The sequence below is a fragment of the Folsomia candida genome, unplaced genomic scaffold (assembly GCF_002217175.1).
Source record: "Folsomia candida strain VU population unplaced genomic scaffold, ASM221717v1 Fcan01_Sc001, whole genome shotgun sequence".
Lineage (NCBI taxonomy): Eukaryota > Metazoa > Arthropoda > Collembola > Entomobryomorpha > Isotomidae > Folsomia > Folsomia candida.
Window position 1 is genome coordinate 437797 of NW_019091193.1, and position 21690 is coordinate 459486.

Sequence of the window (21690 nt, forward strand, 5' to 3'; positions counted from 1 at the left end):
GTATTATAAATAAGTTTTTCCATGATGGCTTGGGCGTAAAGAATACAAATTCTAAACGATATAATTCAGGTAATAATTTATGTTTATTTCAATAAAGCTAGTTGAACATTTTTAAGAGCTGGGAACTATCGCTGGCAGAATGGTTTTGCAAATTTTCATACTCCAAATATTCTAAAATCCTCCTGCTTTATTAAAGTTTAATCTTTGTTAAGTATCTTCGCCAATTTATCTGCCTCTTGGGTATTCGGGTGACATGCACCTTCGCTTGATTCACTGGTTGCAGAGAATTCACGGGAACTCGATCCACAACGCTCATTGACGGTTTTTGTAGTATTCGCTTTGCCCAGGTTATTCATAAAATATTCCTGACTCATGTTTGGCATCCATGGCAACGGATGTCTTTGTTCAATATTTTGCACCACGAATTGTCCGGAGTTTAAATTGTTCGAGATTGTAGGTGATCCTAGAATAACATTTACCTAAGATTGGAATCTTTACGACATAAACGACGACATCAACAAGCAATACGATGCTGTGAAATGTAACACTCCGATTTTGGGGACACTTTAAAATTATGTAGTACAAGTCAATACAACTATCGTTTCTTCATATAGTTTGGGCAGAGATTGAAAGTAATCAAAACTTTCGAGGTTCAAGGTGAAAAATGTAAAATTTTTACATTTTAAGCGAATGGAAATGGAGCTTGTTTGCGTAGCTTGGTAAGAATCTCTTACCAAGCGTCAGAATCAGCTTAAAAATCAGAGTTTTGTTTGATTTTGACCTCAAATGTTTTGACTAATTCAAACCATCGCTCAAACTTCGTGAAGAAATATTGGCATGCATTGAGTAGAACTTTAGAATTCCAAAATTTCAACCAAATATCGGAGTGTTGGAGCACTTCGAATCATTTCATTGTAAGTTACTTATGTAAATACCTTTACTACGCACGGGTCTTAATTCCGCTATACAGCAAGCTAACAGTCCCAAGATGAGAATTACACCCCCAAATACGACAAGAATTGTGAACATTATAAAATTATATCATCAGTGAAAGGCTGATTGTATTACAAGTATTTATATGCACTTAAGATTCGATTGGTCTGTCTAGTTAATAATTATTTTTGACTCACAATCTATTTTGTACCATCTGTGCACCGTTTAAAACCTGATTAGCTAATGATATCACTACGGAGAAATAGTATGATGAGGAAGTATTTGAAGAGTTGACGTCAAAATTTGTGTAACATATGTGTTTGTATGTATGAATCATAGAGATTATGTGTAAACTCATACATACGTATTTTTTAGCGATTTACTTTATTCCAAGTTTTGTATTGTGTAAATGTGATGGCGAGCATGAGTTGGTTTTTGTTGAATTTATTTTTTACGTGTTTGTCATATGTAGAAAAGTCATTTATTTGTAAAACATACTTCGCACATATGTATGTACATATGTATACACACATAAATATGGCTTTAGGTAAATATTCTTTTGTTAAAAAATGCTTTTTATGCATGCAAATTATTCAACAAGCTGGATGGAATTGAATATTTAAGTAATTTTAGTAATTTTAAGCGTGAGAGATGTGTTTAAATGGTTTTCAACCGTCAGGTTTGTCATTAATGTGGACGTAAATAATTTGTATGTGTTTATTTGTCATAACCAAATATCGGAGTACACTGAGAATAAAATGTAAGCAAACTGCTACTGGGCGGTGTCTATATATGACCTCACCGGTTTGATATCGATTTGCTACAAAATTGTAGTATATTTGCTACCACATTTTGACTAACCGTAACAGCGGGATAAGGAAATGCTACAATATGGTAGCAAATTTACTACAATTCTGTAGAAAATCGCTACCAAACCGGTGAGGTCATATATAGACACCGCCCAGTAGCAATTTGCTTACATTTTATTCTCAGTGTATGTTTTTGCGTCACTAAAAAACAGATTTTTGGTTATTTAAATTCGTACTTTATTAAATAAAAAAAACTTCAAAATCAATGTTCGGCTTCTAACTTATTTTAATCAAAAATATTTAGTGACATTAAAGTGTAATAATAATGCGTATCGTATCTGAAAAAATACTTCTTTAAATACACATGTCATACATACATATTTACATATGTACATACATACATACATACATAAGCATTTAAATATTTCTCTAGATAAGAAATTTTAATTTGACCAATCCTCATTTACTAAACAGAGTGCTTGAAATGCCCGATCTTTGTATTCATGTCATTACTATTTTATCTTCTTTTCAACTCTAAATTAGTCTGCATAATTTGTTATTAACAATCAACAATGCAATGCCGTTTCAGCACTAAATATTTATTTATGTCAGTATTTCCCTCTGGTTTTGAATTTAGTTCTCCACTGACGCACAAACTTACTAATGACAAAAAACTTTAATTCACATTCAAATTGGAATGCGCCTTATCATACGTATCAAGGAATGTGCAACTATGATGGGTTATCTCATTTACCCTTATTTTTTCACTGAAGAAAAATTAAAAAGTAAAAAAAAACTGAGCAACAATTAGCGAAAAATTGACCACTGTACATACATTTCAGAACAAAGTATGACGGAACTGATTCGATTATGAAATTTAAGATTATATTTCCCGTATTTGCACAAATGGTTTTCCTGATAGTGATTTTATTCGACATTCCTGAAGGTAAGCATGGGAAATATGTCATAAGGGCATTAACGAAATTATTGCAAAAAATTTGGTGGATAAAATTTGTTAAATTACCTAAAAAATAATGGACATCTTGAATTCCTAAAAGTTGGAATATTTTGTTGTCAAAAATGTACTGTTAAAATGCCTCCAATAACATTATCAACAAAAATTATTTGAAAAACTAACACCTTGATTGACATTAAAAGCTGAAATAACTACATTTTTTTTCTAGCGGCGTCAATACGAGTATTAACAAAACCCAAACCACCATGGATATGTTCAAAATTGCATAATCGACGCAAACGCCCACATCCAGGATCATGTCATAAATTCTTTGAGTGTCGAATCCGCTACTATAGAAAATTTTACATGAGAGAAGCCACCTGTGCGGGAAATCTAATTTTCGACGAATTTCAATCAGATTGTGTTCCACCAAAGAAGGTCCACCCTGAGTCCAAATGTGTGCCTCAACAATTAATCAAGACCAGGAAAGTTCAGTTCAAGCCTAAGCAATTTACGAAGATTATGAAACACATTACAAAGAAGCCTGAACTTATTATGAAACAAATTACAAAGAAGCCCGAACTTATTATGAAACCAATTACAAAGAAGCCCGAACTTATTTTAACTCCACCGATACTTCTAGCCGGACAAAACTCTATTTCAAAGAATGAAAAAGACTCAGAACCAGAGGATGAAGAGATTAACTTTGCCGCCGATTCAAACGGAGCTAGTTCTCGATCATTAGATATGGGGTATGATGATCCTCCTCAAGAGGCAAGCAAAACAGATGGGAATACAGAAACTTCCAATTTAACTGTTAAATAAGAGTGAATGACGCTCGTCTGATTTAGTTAATTAATTAGCACTTACAACACGGATGTCATTGCAGATGTCAATCGTGTGGAATTTAATCATTCATCGGACCGAAAATTGTCAAACGCCGAAAGCTTAAGCACTAAATCGCCAGGGACGAAAAATAATTCAATTACCACTGCAACATGGCGGGAAGCCGAGCATTCTTTATCTACAAGATCTTCTCAAGTATTTACACCAACCGAACCTAACACGACTCCGCAGAGAACTGTTGCCTCTACACAGAATCAAGCTAAGGAGGTTAAACTTGGCGGGAAGTTTGGTCGGGGCATGGTATTTAATCCCAATCGTGGCAATGAATTCCCACTTAGTTATAAATATACAACTTCTAACCCGCACACAAATATTCCCTCTGAGCTAAGTACCGTACAATGGGGCAACTTAACAACACCAAAACCTGTATATTTACTTCTAGGGTCGACTACTCTAGCTACAAATTACGATGGAGACCTTGCGTCCAACCAGAACTTAGTTAGGAATGGCTTCAATGATCAAACAATGTCAAATGGTGGCGGCAATAGAAATAATCTGAACACGAATACGAACGATCGAAACGTCAGCAACCACTTAAAAAATGACAATTCGAGTGACATAGAAGGCGCTAATACGGAGAACATAACCCATGTTGGCTTGACAGGAATAGAAGGTCAAGACAAAATTTCTAATAACAAAACTAAAGAAGCAAATAATGTGAGTAAAGGTTCAGTTGGAACAGTTGAAAATTCGACAAACATTCAGAATGGATCTGAGGGCACCAATAATGACAACGGTCAAGGAAGCTTAAAACTTTCTGGACATCATATGTCATTAGGAGACAGGGATAACAATAATGCGAGTAAATATGTCAACTCAAATGGATCACGCGAAGTGGAAAGTTCAACAGTTTCTCCTGAAGACGAACACAATCTTAAGGGTATGAAAGCCAGTCGACAATCTTCTGATTTGGAAATCGGTATGGAACCTGCAGAGACAAATCGCACTAAATTAGATGTCAATAGTAGAAATAATAGCAGATCCAAACCAACAAATGACCAGATCGGCCGAGACAATGGAATCGCAACGCTTGGGGTTAACGATGAACTCGCGACTAAAGGTTTAATACCAGCTGCTAACAGAAATAATACTACATCCGTTACAAATATAAATGAAACTATTTTTAATAACGACCTATCCCATCATGGTGGAAAAAATTATACAAACATTAACCAAAATGAATCTGGGAAGCGTTCTAATAATGTAAGCGTTCTTGAGACTGAAAGAGCTATTGGCGGGCCAGCAAATCAAACTGGTAATGGTACACTCAACAATGGAGGTACTCGGGACGATCCTGGTTCCTCTCAGAATACTCGTCATAACAATGATATAACCCAAACTGGTCAAGGGAACAGTTCATACACCGATGACGGCACAAGTGGGAGGAATATAACATTTAGTGGCGACAGAACTGAGACAAATAATGGTGTACCTGATGGAAACAATCGCTCCCTCATTCCCCACAACGCCGAGCAGGGAGATATTGCAAATTCTCCGACTAACATGGATAAACATTCATCCATCAGAAATGACGAAATTAATTCAACTTCCGCTGACAAACAAAATATTAAATCAAGCGAGAATGGCATCTCATTCAACATGGCTAATAACGAACCTGTAGCATTGTCCACAGGAGATGAAAGTGAAACGAACAGTACTGTGTCTTCAAATAATCGTCTCCAAGATAGTGTGAGCAGTGGAGCCATGACATGGAGAAATAATAGTGGAAAAGAAAGCAATGTTGCTTCCATAAACAGTATAACACACCAGTATAAGCACAGTATAAGCACACCTTTAAACTCCCCCGACTCCCATGGTATAATTTCTAACAGTGTGTCGAACTTAACAATTATTAGTACTTACTCAAACGCCACTAACGTCATGCTTGATAACACTACAAAGGAAGCCAGCGAGCATCAAGTTAACCAGGCTCAATCGTCCAACGGACAAATTGAGACTGAGACAGTTACTACATTATCCAGACACACAAACGAAAAATTGTTCATTACTGGAAGAGCTGGGAAGAATATTACTAATAACCCAGACTCAAAGCCAGCCCCGAGTAGTGGATCCGTCCAGAATGGAACTACATCTGATACTCTTTCTCATCGTAGACAAAATACTAGTGTGCTCGGCGCTAACACCACAGAACCATTAAAGGACCAGACTGACAATCGAACCGTAGATTTGGCCCCAGGAGTTATCATTAATGCAAACAATATTAAAAATTATTCTCTCAGTGGTGCAGCAAAAGTCAGTAGCAGTGCAGGAAATCAAGATCTTTCAAATTTTTCCAACGTTTCTCATAATTTAAGTTCAACTGATGGTTTTAACAAGAGCAGATCTTTCCGAAATGGGAACAGCAATGGTAGCGAATTTGAAATTGAAACTATTACGACAATAGAGAAGTACTCGACTGAGACATTCTTCACCAATGGAACTAGGAGAAATAACAATAATTTGATCTCCACAACCGAAAAGAATTCATTGATGATAAACGACAAAATCACGTCAAGGGGTAATAATCTTGCGAATTCGTCACAATTAAAAAACAAAACACCCTCAACAAGCAACAATGCCACAGTTTTGTCGGGGAATACAAATATTTCATTGCCAAAACCAAGCTCATTTTTAAATTCGTCCAATTCCACAGATCTTAAAAGTTCTGCAAATGTGAATGGTAGCGCGGGGATCGACACAAATAGAAAATCTACACAAGTTAATGGGACAGTAACAAATCCTCCCCGAGTCGATTCGGTTAACGATAATAATAAAGCAACATTCAATGATACGATTAAATTGTCTGCAAGTAATTCGACAATGTCCATTACAAACAATGCGCCAAGTAAGGGACGCACAATGACTCGTTTTGTCGACAAGTCCAAATCCTTTACAGACAAGGCTCCTACGAACAAAGTATCAAAGAAGAAAAAACGAAAGGAAACGAAACATGAAGAATCTGAGGAAGCAAGCTCAGAAGAAGGATCTGAAGGTAAGATTTCCATGATAATTTTTGATTTAATGAAATTTGAACTCGAAGATTTCACCTCGATTTTACAAATCTTTTACACTTACACTCATAGAGTCCTCAACTGAAGATGAGAAGCCTGCCAAACGTAAAAAGCCGGTTATCACAACTAAATTACCGATGAAGACTACAACCGAGCCGCCCATCCTTGCAGTGTTTGACAATGGCAAACTTTTGAGGGTCCATATTAAACCAGCAGGATATGCTAAGACAGATGCCGAAGTTCCAGGGTTTCAAGAATTGGGGTTATTTTAATATATTTTTAATCTTTTGCTCTCTGCCGGGTATATTAAAATATTTTGTAAGGTTTCGTTGACCTTTCACAATAATAAGAATTTGTTGCCACGTTTAACCTGAAAAAATCTTTGCAGGAAGGTGTTCATGCATATATTCATATATTTATTTAAAGTTTTCATGTATTTATTAATGGGAAATTTTACTGCCAATTTATTATTGACCATAATTTGTATCTAGACAACGACACATTATACGTTGTTTCCATGCTTAAATTGCCAGATTTCGCACCCTCTTGCGCAATTTATCGATATCGTTTGAGATGTCTACTTTCAATTCGAGATATTTATACTTTCCTTGGGCTTTTTTATCCATTTCATTAAGAGCTTCTTTACACTTGATGAGGATCTGAAAAAAATTAGTGATGTAGTGATGTTATTAGCACATGGATTTCATACTACGGATTGCTTTAAGGAATCAATAATCTAGCAAAAATGTATGCAAATCTGGAAGGGACAACATAATAATTTTCAGTTTGAGATTGCATACTTGTATACTTGCTGAATTAGCAATTAATTTCTACTACCGAGGCAACGAGCGAGGTGAGATTATCCAGAAGGGGTTGTGCCAGCTTTATGTCGTCTTTGAGATGTTGATCCACCTCAAAATACTTCTCCATTAGGAGATCGTCCTCTTGGCTACGTATAGAGTAGGTACGTTCCACAAATTCCTGAATATTTGACTGGTTTATCCCCGGTGAGAGCATGTATGCCGTCCAGCCAATTTCGGCCAAGGTATCTTCATGAATACGAATTTTTATCTGCAATCAAATGAAATTTTGTAGAAATAAATTAAAATCGTAAATTCGTAAACCATGAGGTATCAAGTTTGATGAACAAAGTCGCATCATTGATATTTAAATTCTGTTTATTTTTTTTAAATCGCTGAAATTTGTAGAAATATATTTGCGTCTCGTTCATGGAAACACTATTTAAGATAAATATTAATCTTAAGCATAAAATTCACATGGTCCATTTTACAATTATGAATGTATTAACTGCCCAAAAATGATTAGTTTTATGATTTTTTTTCACCTCAGCCTCCACTGATTCCTTCCGTTTATAACGTTCCACTAAATTATCCAGTGACACAACAACCTGTCCAAGTTTTTCGATCCCTTGTTCTAAAGTGATGGCACCGATTATCGCATCCGATAAGATTTCCGATGTTGTCGTTCCGAACTCTGGGGAAAATCTGATCCCCTATCCGTAGAGGACTGCCATCCTTTCCGGTAGCAAGAGTCCGGCCCATTGTTGCCTAAAACGTAGCAAGGACTTGACCCTTTTTGACCCGGACATTAGCCTCTGCATTATTTTGGCATGAATTGTGATGATTTCCAGGGTCACTTCGTGCAACTTGTAGTTCGATAACTCTTCCAGCTCTTGGCTTGTGGTTGAGATGAAGTTATGAGGCGGGATTTTATTATGTCTTAACATCTCTTCATGTTGGCTGGTCTGTATGCGGAGGCTGGTCACACGAGTTTGGATCGGGTTTAGACGAGACTTTACAAACTCTACGAATGGATCCCATTCTTGAAGGGTTATTATCTGAGAAAAAAATTAAGTTTCAAAATTTCCGTACGGATGGAAATAAATTTTATGTTATCCTCCAGAATCAATTATTCGTACGTTAAAAGATTAACCTGTTTCGTAAACAGGATTTTCTAAAATAGAATTTTTCTTGGGTACGAAACTGTTTTCATACATACAAAATTACACCTGATAAAAAGAAATTACAATTTGCAGGACGAATAAATATGTATTCCAATAAGTTTCCAATTTTTGAGTTTTTAAGAAAACGTAGACAATCAAATTTTCGATCGGATTTTTCCTGAAATTGATTTAAAAAATTGTTCTCAAACCTACCTTCTCTCCAGCAGCAATTATTCTCCTGATCATGTCACCATGTTCTTTTAGCTGGAGACTGATTGGTTTTTCCCATATTATGTCGTTGTAATAACTTAAGCCCCAGTTGAGGCAGAATACCAGGGTTACCAAACATAACAATGTTGCGATGTATAACCAAATTTTGTTTTTGGAATTTGCAATATTCGCAGAATCGATGTGGTCCACAGGTTTGCGGACACGGTTATTTTTTACACGACGGACGGTAGGCATGGTAATTTATATAAATAAAGTGAACTACATACGTACATATGTACTAATTAGGCAACTTAACCGAAACCGAGGTTAAAGTATACGTGCAAATTATAATGCTTGTTATATAGTTTGAGTTAAACAACAATGGTGCATTGTTTACTTTACGGCGAATTCATGTCACAAAAATGTGGGTTTTTATATTTATTCTCTTTCCGTGTTAACAAACATGGGAATAATACAATGCAATATAGCATATATTTGCATACATTTGTACATACGTATATGTACATATTTACATTTAAATGATGAGTTATTTGCAAATGATGTAGTAAAATTTAAGTTGTGATAATGGTTCTAACTATGATTTTATGAAACATTTAAAGGCTTGAAAGTTCAAAATTATGGGAGGGCAAAGCCAAAAATAAATATATATCACCGTTTAGGAGATAAATGTTAATTCAAAATTTATGCGGAAATGTAGTTTGTATAACATCGTTTAAGCATATAAAGCAATATATCTTATTTACTAACTACATACATAAATATATTATGTATGTATAATACTCGTACATATTTCCCGATATGTAGTTCATATAGGTCCCCGATCTCATATCATTCGCGCGCTTATAAAGTGGGACTCATTCCATAATTTCTAGGTCATCCAATTCCCGCATAAATGCACGTGTAATTTCTTCAGCTTGGCCACTGCGTGGGAGAAGGTTCTTATTTCCAAATACACAAATTCTCATTGTACCCCCGAACGTGATTAGTCCGAAGATTAGCCCTGTATATACAAAATATATACTTCATACATTACTTATGCAGAAGAAAGTATTTATATTTGGTACGCATGGTGCCTGTCAAATATGCAACATTACCTGAATTGATGGCGCCAAATCCATACATTAGAGACACGTTTTTCGACAAATACCCACAGAACTTGGGTATTTCCTCAGGGCCGACGATATTCCCGATAAAAATTCCCTCATTCCCCTTATGAAGTTCTTGAATTAGCTTTACAATGGGACGCGGGAGGCTGGCCAGCACATACGAGATTAGAGTTGATGTTACACAAAAGGTTGATTCCTTCATGGCCACGAAGGCTTCGTTAGTTTGAATTAGCCGCTTCCGAGCATCCACTTCTCCTACGGGGGCCGTGTACACGCCATGCATTCTGGGGTCAAAATAATACCTTTAGCGTTACCTGGGCTGATTAATAGCTCCTACTTACACATTGTTTCCGAGTAGTCGATCCCTTTTCCAGGGTGGTACAAGGGTTGTCTCCACTCTTACTGTTGCCGAAATTGGCGCCACGTCCGCGAAAACGGAACTGCGAATCGCACCCAAGATTGCCGAATGCATAACCGCCGTTCCGCTCACGCCATGGAGCGCCCCCAGCTGGCGAATTCTACCAAACGAGATGGGCTCACTGATGTGAAAACAGAGGTGAGAAGCGGCTTCGGAAGGTGAAAAGTTGTCGCCCAAAATTGACCAATTCTAAATGGCATACTTTATCTTCATATAAGTTTGTTCTGAATTATAGAATAAAATTCACCTTTTTATCTTGCACCAGGTCAGTACTTGACCCTTCGCGACACCCATGTACAAAATCGTATGGCATTCCCAAATACCTAAGTGGCGAAAGGTTCCCTCGCTTTTTAGAAACTTTCTTGTCTAATTGTACAGTTTGGGGTGATATCATCTTCTTAAGGAGGTAAAAGACACCAACGCCATCTACAAAGGTGTGGTGAAATCGAAACAAAACGACAGATGTGGGTGTTTCTGCGGAGTTGTGTTTCCTACGAGCTATCACAAGTTCCCACAAAGGGCCATTTACTTCGTAAGGTTGGAAGGTTAACTGGGTATGAAGATCAGTTAATTGAGCATCCGTCATGGCTGGAAGAAGTTACGTAATTGGCAAGAACTCATAAGTAATAAATTCCAATAATTCAATGCATTTCTCAAATCACCCTCAGAAATGATCCGTACTGGATCATCAATTATGGTGGCCTTAGCCCAAAATGGAAATCCCAAAAAATTCTTAATCGTCCATCCAAGTTCCGGATATAACAATTTGCCGTTGTCATTCTCCTCTGTTGCTTCAAGTATCTGGATTTTTAGTGTACCCCGGATGTGGGTTGGATCAACGTCCCCTTCCAATTCAAGGCTTGGGACCACCGTACTTACGGGACACATGTGGGTTCGGTTATACGCAAATCGGGCATCGCTCGGTGACAGCATCGCAATCAGATCAGGCCTGACCTAATTAGGAAACAATTAATTTTGTGTATTTCGACCATACAAATTTTTAAAATTTTTAAAATCTACCATAAGCCAAAAATCAATGTGGATATTCACTTCACTCAAAAATATTGCTTCGCAACACATCTTCATAACTTTGCGATGTTTGCGAAATCGGTTGAGCGACTAATTTTTCATGAAAGTGCATAAATAAGCTGAAAATGAGAAAATAATTTGATTGTCTTATTTTTCTTAAAAAAACTCAAAAAGATTCAATTAACGAAGAGTTTACGAAAAAAAATATTTATGACGGCCTTTTGCTTCGCGGATTTCGTACTTATGTATAAAAAATAAACCGTTGCAAACGAAATGTAGTAAAGGGGTGAAAACACACGGAATTGTCTTGGTGGCACGCCCACAAGGTCTTTCTGCACTTTCCCGTCATTGTCTCACATTACCCCACGTCTCATTTTGCCCCGCTTTGACACCCCCACCCGCGTACTTCAAACTTACACGACAATACCTTTCAATAGACACCCCACATGACAAAAGTCATTTTTTCGGCATTCGACACCTCCCACACAGTCATGGGGTCGTCGCACGTCGAAATGATGGCTATTTCTGAAATCCCCGCCCAAAAATACGTCTAAAACGGTGGCAACAAAAAATTCGCCAATTTTCGACTTTGGCGTCGTCTACACGGTCACACGGTCATCGCACGTCCAAATGATGGCGATTTCTGAAATCTCCGTCCCAAAATACGTCTAAAACGGTCGAAACGAAAAATTCGACAATTTTCGACTTTGGCGTCGTCACCGTGGCGCCGTGACCTTACGACCTACAACGCCCATCTTCGAACTCATCCCGTCCCCAAAAATTAGAAACACGTTGGCGAAAACCGGATGTCGAAATTCGAATCCGTTCTAAAGTTATCGTGGATACGGACAGACAGACGGACAGACAGACAGACGGACGGACAGACAGACAAGACATTTCCATAAAGGGGTTTTCACCCCTTAATAAAGGATTCTAATTGCTTATTGAGAAAATATGTTGCAAAGCGACTATGACGGCGCTTACGAAGTTGACGTGAATACCCATAATAGTGACTTTTGAATCTCCTTTATATTTTTGTGCACCATGTTAAGCATAAATTTAATTTAGTTTTTTTACAATCCCCTCCAACCAGGTAGGTAATATTCGTTGGAAACTTGGTCGAAATAGATGATGTTTTTTTAAATTGTTACTTCAAAAAAATTCGTAATTCGTCTGCGCAACTTATTTGTTGAAAGTTTGCGTATTTTAAATATTTATGATCTCCAAGAACCGCAGAGATGACTGATAACCAATTAACTTGTGTCTAATTAATTTATCTTTTTCCTACCAGCATGGCGATAAGTTTGACGGCGCACCGATAAATATGGAAGGGAAGCCAGGTCAAAATTAGGGGGATTACAAACAGCCACAACGGCAGGTAGAGAGCAATTAGTAAAGCTGAAGACTTGCTCATTTTGAATTAAATGCAGATCAAACATGATTCTGACAAAGACTGAAATCCACTTTGTAGAATAACAAAGTGAAAAATTAGTAGTTAGTAATATAATTTTTAAGTCATGTTACATTTGCGGAAATTTTTGCTATTGGTCATTTACAGTTGTTCCTGTAGCTGTCGACATATTGAAATATATGTACCTACTACATAATGAAATCATGTGTAAACTGTAGAATTTAGGACAATCAACATTTCTAGATACAAGTTACGCACATAATTGAATATATACGCAGACGAAATTTATGTACAGTATGACATACAGTGGTTACATATAACGAGTTCATAAGCTGTTTGTCAAGGGAAGAATGTTAATTAGTAGATCGTTGAGAATGTTACTCTTATTGACTGATTTCTATCAACTCGCATCTCCAGTGGACGTGGAAGTCGCAGGGACATCTGGAGACATTAACATTGTGGGATAGGGGAGGCAGGGGTTAATATAACATGAGCATTTGATGGGCACATCAAATAATTGTGCGGCGCACTGTCCTCAGGCTTCCGCGGCCATTATCTTTACCAGAGCAGGGCTTCTTGATTGTGCTCACAAGTGATAAAATTTGCATAACTCGATCAATAATATTATGCAGCCATACATACATATGTATAAAGGCACTGTACGCTGTTAAAAATCCCATAAAGTCATAAATTTTAATTTTGAGGTATTGACTTGGCAACGATTTGCAAATCATAAACCGCCTTCCAACTATCCCCCATTGTTCCTAAATTTATACAATAACTCATTTTCGATCGATTTTAAATTTGGAATACGCATATGTAATGTACCTAAGTTCAAGTACGGGCTAAATGAAGACTTTAGTCTGAGGAAGAGCAGTTTCACAATGGAGGTCTTCCAACGTAAGCTCACAGATTTGGAATTTGGACCACATCTTCATGAATATGAAATTAATAAATATTTATTCAGTATTCACGCATTGTAAAATTAAAAAAAAAATATTTGTTTATGAATTAATTACATAACATAATGAATGAATAATTTATTAATGCTCTATTAAACAAATCAATGCGAGCAGTCATGTTTAGAGACCAATGTATGCATAAATATTTCTAGTTGCCCACGCTTGCAAATTTCAACTCAATTCATAATTTCTAAGTCGTCCAGCTCCCGCATAAATGCACGTGTAATTTCTTCTGCTTGGCCACTGCGTAGAAGAAGGTTTCGATTTCCAAAGACACCAATTCTCAGGGTACCCCCGAACGTGATTAACCCGAAGATAAGGCCTGTGTACATGCAGAATATATTCGTACATCAAACATACATTACAAGAGCGTATTTATCCGTACAGACATAATGCTCCATCAGTTTAAATAGAGTTGAACTACCATTAAAATCAGAGGCGGCGGAAGCAGGGGGTCATTGTCCACCAAGGAATTCAGTAAACCCGTATTTTCCCCAAGCTCCTCCTCATATTTACAATCCCACAACACAATACAAATTTCTCCATATTTTCCCCCACTTCCGCCGCCACTGTTATAAATTTTCAATTCCAAATTCCCATAACCAATGGAGATTTATGGGTTTTCTCTTTACAAAATTGTCCATTTTAACGAAATATTTTAACCACCCTGTACATACCTAGCTATCTTATTATTACCTGAATAAGTGGCGCAAAATCCATACATTAGAGACACATTTTTTGACAAATACCCACAAAACTTTGGGTTTTCCTCAGGACCGACGATATTCACAATTAAAATTCTTTCACGTCCTTCATGAAGTTTCTGAATTTGTTTAACAATGGGACGCGGGAGGCTGGACAGGGCGTTCGAGATTAGGGCTGAGGTGACAGGAGAGGTTGACTCTTTCATGGACGTGAATGCCTCGTTAGTGCAAATTAGACGTTTTCGAGCATCCACTTCTCCTATGTTGCCCGTGTACCTGCCATGCGTCCTGTGGTCAAAGTAATATCATTAGGACTACAAAGTTGGCCCACAAACAATGTCTACAAACAATAGAACCTTTTAACCACCGGGTAGAGTTGCCACTTCAACTCGGCTTGACTCAGCTTATTGAGTGAGTCGAGTCAAGCCGAGTCAAGCCGAGTCGAGTTGACCTCAAGTAAGCCGTCGACTCAATGAGTTGGCTTATTGAGTTGCGAGTTGTGAGTGAGTTGGACTCGGCTTGACTCACTCACTCAATAAGCCGGCTGGCTCCGCCTCCCCGTACTTACACACATACACAAACAAATTCAGCTCGCTCCAACTTGTACAGGGTGGCCCTCAGTAACTGTAAGTGAAATGAAGCGCTGTAGCATCAAGGGTTTTTGTGCTTCACATTTATAGTTAATTTTAATAGAAAGCCACTTAATTTCTGAGTAGAAATCAATTTTTAGTTTTCAGAATTTACTCCCCCTCCATTAATGCAGCGCTGAAGATGTCGCCTCCAGTCCTCGACTGGAGCACACGCTGAATCCATGGACAAATTGTATCATTCCGGGGTCAAATAATTTTCTAAAGCCGCGACACTTCTACGAGGCTTAGAACACACATTTTCCCCTAACTTTGACCGTTTTTCATAGTCCAGAGATTCAAATCCAACAAAGAGGACGACAATTTCCCAGCGGAAATAAAGTTCGGAATTTGGTTTTTAGCGTCCCTTGGCTCATTTTTTGGAATATGTAGTGGTACTGTGTCCCATAGCGAGGTCCAGTCGACTCCATTGACTTGGATCTCATTTAGTAGATGTACCTCGGACTCAAAAACGTATTTCAAGAATTTTTTTCTTTGACCTTCCTCCCCGTTTCAACAAAATGTGGAGAAATTACCCCTAATCCGCGCTCACCTACAAAAACCATCAGAAAACATGGATAACGGGACCTTTTGACCTTTTTTTCATATTGAGAGATATCTTTGGCCTATTTTGCATGGACGAAGTCATTTTGTTGGGTTAAAAAAATGCTTTACAATGAAAATCTGCTCATCTGCAACAAGAATTATCTTTACTCTTTTTTAGCGTACCGCTTAAAGAGAGCCCTGCATTTCTTTAACCTGGTTTTCTTTTGGGGGATGGTAAGCATGCGGCAAGTGCTACGTTCCAAAGCCTTAAGTTCAGGGTTCAGTTTGAGCACTCGTTGAATACGGTGCATCGACAATGTCAGCTGTGAGGCTATTTTCCGTTGTAATTTCGTAGATTCCTCCTGATTTCGGCTTTCAGCCCCTTCAGCATGGGTGTCGTCCTTGTAGGTTTTCAAAAAATTCCTACTTCAACTGTTCTTAGTAGGCCAGGTCCAGATGAATGTCTTATGGTTCGTTGAACTAAATTAAAGCGCACGTTCGATTCCTTTCAAGCTTTTCATATTCACTATTTCTCTCGCCATTTTTTAAGTGAAAAATTATCACCACCCGCGTCATTTCAAGATTTTCCCTGCTGATATGCTTTCTAATCAGTTAAAAACGAACTTGTGGTATCTATGTAAAATCGCGCGTAGAATACAATGCACTTATCAGATTTTGATTATCTCGAGTGGTTTTCCCGTTACGAGCTACTTACAGATAGCATCAGCCCACTGGGTAAACACAAAATGCATGCATACCACACTGGTCTGGATTGGCTTATTTGCTTGCCAAAACCTATAACTTTGGAACAAATTATTTTTTTCGAATACTGCCTTCGGGAATCGAGATATGAAGTTCGAAGGGTATAAGTTATGGAAGATTCATTGATAGCCACACCCCTTTAGGGGTGTGGTCAAAGGCAAATAATAATTTTCTCGCGTTACCCCATCAAGTAGGGTATCATTCAAAAGGTCTCATCAAGCTCTATACAATTCAACCACAACATTGGGACATTATCGGCACACCCACCGCAAGGGGGTGGGGTTAAAATGTAAATTTCAAAATTTTGTTTCGATGTATTTGAGGATGAATTTTTATCGAATGACAATATTCTATAGTTTTATTAAGTATTTCTGCCCTCTGATCTCATTACCAAAGAAAACGGCCAAAATTAAAAAATTCGTCGTCCCTCCGCAGGGGGCCACAACGTCATAAAATCCCCCCTTGGTAATAAATTTTTTGAAGGGATTTGTTTTACCATGTTCCCTTACCCAAGGAATGGGGAAGATATTTTGAAGCGATTGTATTATTTGGAACACTCAAAAATTTCATACATAGCAATGATTGGAGCACTCCAGATATTTTGCTTTTACAATTTGCCTTTGCATAAACTCAAATTTCTCTGCCAATCTGCAAAAGGGGCAAAAAGGGGCAGCCGTTTTTGTAGATGAGATATAAGGGTTTAATAACATACTAACAGTTTCTCGAAATACCACAGGACTAGACAGGATTTTCAACTTGAAATTTTCCCCATTTAGCCCAATGTTATAAGTCAAGTTTAGGCATATGCCACGCCATAACCACTGGAACAATTCAAATGAAACTTTCCACAATTGAACATCTATGTCAAAGGTACTGAAGAGGGTAGTTTGTTTTCGGATCGGAGAGAATAGGTTTTGGCCAAGAAATTCAATATTCCGGACCAGCGTGCATACGTATGTACATATGCTTCTTCAATAAGCTGCCTCGACTCACTCGACTCACTCAGATTCTTAATGAGTCGAGTCAAGCCAAGCCGGCTTGCTTCTGACTCGGCTTGTTTCGACTTACAACTCAATGAGTCGACTCGTTTTGACTCACAACTCAATAAGCCGGCTTGCTGGCAACTCTACCACCGGGATTATCTGCCGAGTTATATCAAAAAATCGAGTCAAAAATTAGGAATCACATGGCACTCGTTCATCCGTTGAATGACCCCTTTCAATAAAAATATTGGCGCCAAAGTTTTCTTCAAAAGGGCATTCAAGAGAAATACGAGTTTCATGGATTACTAATTTTTGGCTTGATTCTTTGATATAATTCGCTAGATAATCCGGGTGTCGCTCGATGAAAGGTTCCATTGTAGGTACATACAGATTGTTCCCGAGTAGTCTATCCCTTTTCCATGGTGGAAGAAGCGTTGTTTCAACCGTTACTTTGGCCGAAATTGGCGCCTTCTCGGCGAAAAATGAGCTGCGGACGGCACCCAAGATTGCCGAATGCATAACCGCCGTTCCACTCACGCCGTGGCGCATCCCCAAGTGACGAATTCTACTAAATAGGATGGGTTCACTGATGTGGAATCGGATGTAAGCAGCGGCTTCGCAAGGTGAACACTTGTCGTCCAAGGTTGTTCTTATCTAAATTCAGGTATTAAGGCCAGGGGAATTTGAGACGAAATTATAAATTTTTCGTATTTACTGTTCATCCAATATTAATAGTCGCAATTTCTTGGAAAATTTTCTGAGAGGTTATTTGGTTGCTAATTGAAAAACAAATAATCTGCCAGGTAACCTTTCAGAATTTTTTGCGACTAAGAATTCTGGACGAACAGTAGTATGAGTTGCTACATTTGTATCCTGAATAAAGCCCCCGGTTCGGGATCCGGCACGGCACGTCTGCATAAAGTCGTACGGCATTCCCAAATACCGAATTGGCGACATTGTACTCGTCTTAATGGAAATTTTCCTTGTTGATTCTACACTTTGTTGTGTTACCATCTTCTGAAAGAGATGGAAGATTCCAACACCGTCAACAAGGGCGTGATGGAAGCGGAATAAAATAGTTGAAGATGGTGTTTCCAGGCTTGAATTAATTTTAACATGTACAATCACAAGCTCCCACAATGGTCCGTTTGATGCGAAGGGTTTGAATGTAAACTGGGTTTGATAATCAAGTATTTTGTCTTTCGTCATATCTGGAAATTTAGGGTGTAATGTGTGATAAATCTTACAATGCGATGGCGTGAAGTGTAACACTCAGATTTTGTGGAAATTTTAGAATTATAAAGCTTAGGTCGATATGAACCACCGACGTTTATTGACGGAATTAGATAGTGCGATGATTTGAATTTGCCAAAATGTATATTTGACCTCAAATTTCAATTTTAGAATTGGCGATTTTATGAACGAAAGTGGAGCTTGCATTCATCGCCTGATAAAAATCATCTCTTTTACATAGCGAAAACTCCCTCAAGAAATGCTGGTGGTATTGACTTAAACTGATTAATTCAAGAAATTTCAACAAATTCGGAGAGTCGGAGAGTTATACTTCACACCATCGCATTGTTAGCAATTAAAGTAGATTTCTTTTGATATGAAATCACCTTTGACTACGCTTACTGGATTCTCAATTATTGTGGCCTCAGCCCAGAATGGAAATCCCATAAATTCCTTAATCGTCCAACCCAGTTCAGGGTATAGCAGGGCGTCGTGTTCATCCCTCGCTGAGAGTATCTGGGTCCTGAAAGTCTCCCGGATGAGGTGTGGATCAACTTCTCCCTCCAATTCAAGACCTGCCAGCACCGTACTTGCGGGACACGTGTAGATTCGATCGTACGAAAATCTTGCGTCGCCAGGTGTCAGAATGGTCTTCAGATGTGGTCTTAACTGTTATATATAAAAATCATAATCATTTCTGCCAGTGGTTCGGGTACAAGTAACCACTGCAAGAAATAGCAGCAAGAAAGTGGTTTCTTACAGCTATCTATAATGACCAGTGGCGGCGGAAGCAGGGGGACAGGGGGACATTGCCCCCCCAGAAATTGATAACAATCGTTAGTTATCTTGCCCGTGTTAATAAGTCCTTCCTCCTCCAATCCCACAATGCTAATGTCCCCACATGTCCACCCTACTTCCGTCGCCACTGATAATGACCTGCAAGAAATGCAAGGGGCGAGGAAAAATTTCCCGTCGCTATAGTTCACACGGCTCGTGGCTAGATGGCGCATATTTCTTGCACCTCGCATTTCTTGCGTTGGTAAGAAATGTACGAAACCTGCAAGAAGCGAAATACTTGATTTTGATATTTTTTTTAATTTCCGATATACTCAAATTAGGCGGTGCACCAGGTAATACGTTTATAACCTCTATTTTTTAACTACTGTTTGTTGAGAAAAGTAGAAAAAAATATATAAATTACTTTAGAAAAATTCAACGACATTTTTCTCTATTTTTTGAACAGATAGTAGTTACCACTAAATTTTTACAAATACTTTTTCGTGCCTTACCAGCATTGCGATAAGTTTGACTAGACAGCGATAAAGGTAGAAGGGAAGCCAGGCCAAAATTAAGGGAGGCACAAGCAACCACAGCGGCAGGTAGAGGGTAGTTTTTAAAGCTGAAGGTTTGCTCATTATGAGTGAGATACAGATCGACCAAGACTCTGAGAAGGACTGAAATCCTGTTTGAAGAACAGTAGTAGAGAGAAAAAGTTAGTGATGACCGTTACTAAAAAATTATGGTACATTTTGGTCAATTTTATTTATCATGTACAGGTAGATAATTGCAGTCGTTCTTATATAAATACATACATGTATACCAAATGTATACTCTTAGAAACCTGGTGTTCAATAATTACTCACCGAAGTACATTACCACTCCAGAGACAATCTACCAATAATCCGGTAGGAAGCTGTTACCAAATCAATACTAGGATGAAATATCTAAGTATATGTACACTAACGTAGTGCATTGGTAAAACAACTCCATAAAAAATTGTTTGCTACTACTTTATTTTTATGTACATGCATATTGCATAAATATATGCAAAAAAATTTGCCAAAATGCTAACACCAATAGAAAAAATTGCATAGGTCGTGGTTGACATGTGTTGATCTTGATCAGCTCGCTTTTCTATACTTAATTAAAATTAACTTACATATGTATTGTGCTCACAAGTGGTACATATGTATGTAAATGAAATCTTAAAGTCGCTCCGCAATATAGTGAAGCCATGTTATGCAAAAGATATTTAAAAAACATTTTGTATTTCTTATATACATATTTATGTACATACGGACTAACAACGGTGTGCTACTGGTTGGTACAATTTTCATTACTACTGTGATGCACACAGATTTACGTATTACCGCAGTGTTATTTATTACCGGTAGCGTCGTATCCGTATAATTCAGTCTTATAAACAACCTGTAGGCAATAATTTAGTTTCTTAGAGTGCACATTTATTGCTAACCGTCGGTAAATTATCGATGTCTTGTGATCCTTGCGCCTTCTCGACTAATTAACCTACCTGCACTTTTTATTGATAAGTACCTGAAGCTTATTATTTTTAACAGATGTAGCAAACCATCTGCTCTGAATTATGTATCTATGCAGAAGAAACTTGTTTAATAAATAGGTTTCGCCAATGACATTGGGATTGGGCAATAAAGCTTAATTCATAAATAAGACGAAGGATTATGGATATTTCGTTTAGGCAAGGTTATTAATCAGGACTTCCTTCTACTCATCAGATGCGGCTATTACATTAGGCCCCATCCATAAATTAAGTCACTCGAGAGGGGGAGGCGGGCCCAAGGCTTGAATGATATCGCGCCCACGTGACCCATGTTAATGGGAGGGAGGAGGGGAGGTCTAGAAATTGCGATTTTTTGCGTGACATAATTTATACGCCACTACTGGAGTAACTTATTACAACTGCATGCATATTGGGAATATTCCTTACCAATTCGAATCAGTAGCAAAGTTTGCAAAAACTTATGGCTCAAAAATTCATTTGCGAACTTGAGCATATCCCTCCAAGGCTAGTAGTTCGTTCGTAATTTTTCTAAATTATGTTGGTATGTTAAAATTCCAACTCGTAATTAATACCCCTGATGTTAATCTCAATTAAGAGAGTGACATTGTAAACACATCTACATATGTATTTGCCCGATGTCTCCACGTTATGCATACTACGAATAACAAACAACAGGTTGATCAAACCTGTAATGCAACCTGACCTCTGCCAAGGGAAACGCAAATAGGTGTTCGACATGTTCAAGTTTAATAAATATAAATTTTCCTGTCATTTAATTGTAC

At 37.9% G+C, this 21690-nt stretch overlaps 3 protein-coding genes and 2 long non-coding RNA genes across 5 annotated transcripts; 1 reads left to right on the forward strand and 4 right to left on the reverse strand.

The window, feature by feature from the left end:
* Nucleotides 1-63: 63 nt before the first annotated feature.
* Nucleotides 64-1825, reverse strand: LOC110842007. The gene is made up of 2 exons (XR_002547276.2): nt 936-1825; nt 64-463 (listed from the first exon to the last, which is right to left on the reverse strand). It is a non-coding gene; the product is annotated as an uncharacterized LOC110842007 (long non-coding RNA).
* A 1238-nt stretch (nt 1826-3063) lies between these two features.
* On the forward strand, nt 3064-6886 carry LOC110841941 (putative uncharacterized protein DDB_G0286901). The gene is made up of 3 exons (XM_022087645.1): nt 3064-3449; nt 3561-6595; nt 6687-6886. The coding sequence occupies exons 1-3, from the start codon at nt 3064-3066 to the stop codon at nt 6884-6886; spliced, it is 3621 nt and encodes a 1206-aa protein (XP_021943337.1).
* A 2640-nt stretch (nt 6887-9526) lies between these two features.
* LOC118434044 lies at nt 9527-10274 on the reverse strand. The gene is made up of 2 exons (XM_035846725.1): nt 9903-10274; nt 9527-9808 (listed from the first exon to the last, which is right to left on the reverse strand). The coding sequence occupies exons 1-2, from the start codon at nt 10195-10197 to the stop codon at nt 9663-9665; spliced, it is 441 nt and encodes a 146-aa protein (XP_035702618.1). The 5' UTR covers nt 10198-10274; the 3' UTR covers nt 9527-9662.
* A 3485-nt stretch (nt 10275-13759) lies between these two features.
* Nucleotides 13760-20318, reverse strand: LOC110841966. Its single transcript, XM_022087667.2, has 7 exons — nt 20232-20318; nt 19878-20050; nt 18975-19257; nt 18220-18566; nt 17744-18009; nt 14431-14726; nt 13760-14056 (listed from the first exon to the last, which is right to left on the reverse strand). The coding sequence occupies exons 1-7, from the start codon at nt 20239-20241 to the stop codon at nt 13911-13913; spliced, it is 1521 nt and encodes a 506-aa protein (XP_021943359.2). The 5' UTR covers nt 20242-20318; the 3' UTR covers nt 13760-13910.
* Nucleotides 14952-17737, reverse strand: LOC118438813. The gene is made up of 2 exons (XR_004837075.1): nt 15794-17737; nt 14952-15617 (listed from the first exon to the last, which is right to left on the reverse strand). It is a non-coding gene; the product is annotated as an uncharacterized LOC118438813 (long non-coding RNA).
* Nucleotides 20319-21690: the final 1372 nt, after the last annotated feature.

Excerpts from the sequence above, each read along its gene's own strand:
- LOC110841966 (XM_022087667.2), bottom strand. Across the intron at positions 19,258-19,877 it reads TCAAACTTATCGCAATGCTG|TTAAGACCACATCTGAAGAC; the intron begins GTAAGGCACGAA and ends TATATATAACAG. Across the intron at positions 14,727-17,743 it reads AGACTACTCGGGAACAATCT|GACGCATGGCAGGTACACGG; the intron begins GTATGTACCTAC and ends CTTTGACCACAG.
- LOC110841941 (XM_022087645.1), top strand. The coding sequence starts at position 3,064 with ATGAGAGAAGCCACCTGTGCGGGAAATCTAATTTTCGACGAATTTCAA. Across the intron at positions 3,450-3,560 it reads TCTCGATCATTAGATATGGG|CACTTACAACACGGATGTCA; the intron begins GTATGATGATCC and ends TTAATTAATTAG. Across the intron at positions 6,596-6,686 it reads CTCAGAAGAAGGATCTGAAG|AGTCCTCAACTGAAGATGAG; the intron begins GTAAGATTTCCA and ends TTACACTCATAG.
- LOC118434044 (XM_035846725.1), bottom strand. The coding sequence starts at position 10,197 with ATGCATGGCGTGTACACGGCCCCCGTAGGAGAAGTGGATGCTCGGAAG. Across the intron at positions 9,809-9,902 it reads ATTTGGCGCCATCAATTCAG|GGCTAATCTTCGGACTAATC; the intron begins GTAATGTTGCAT and ends TTGTATATACAG.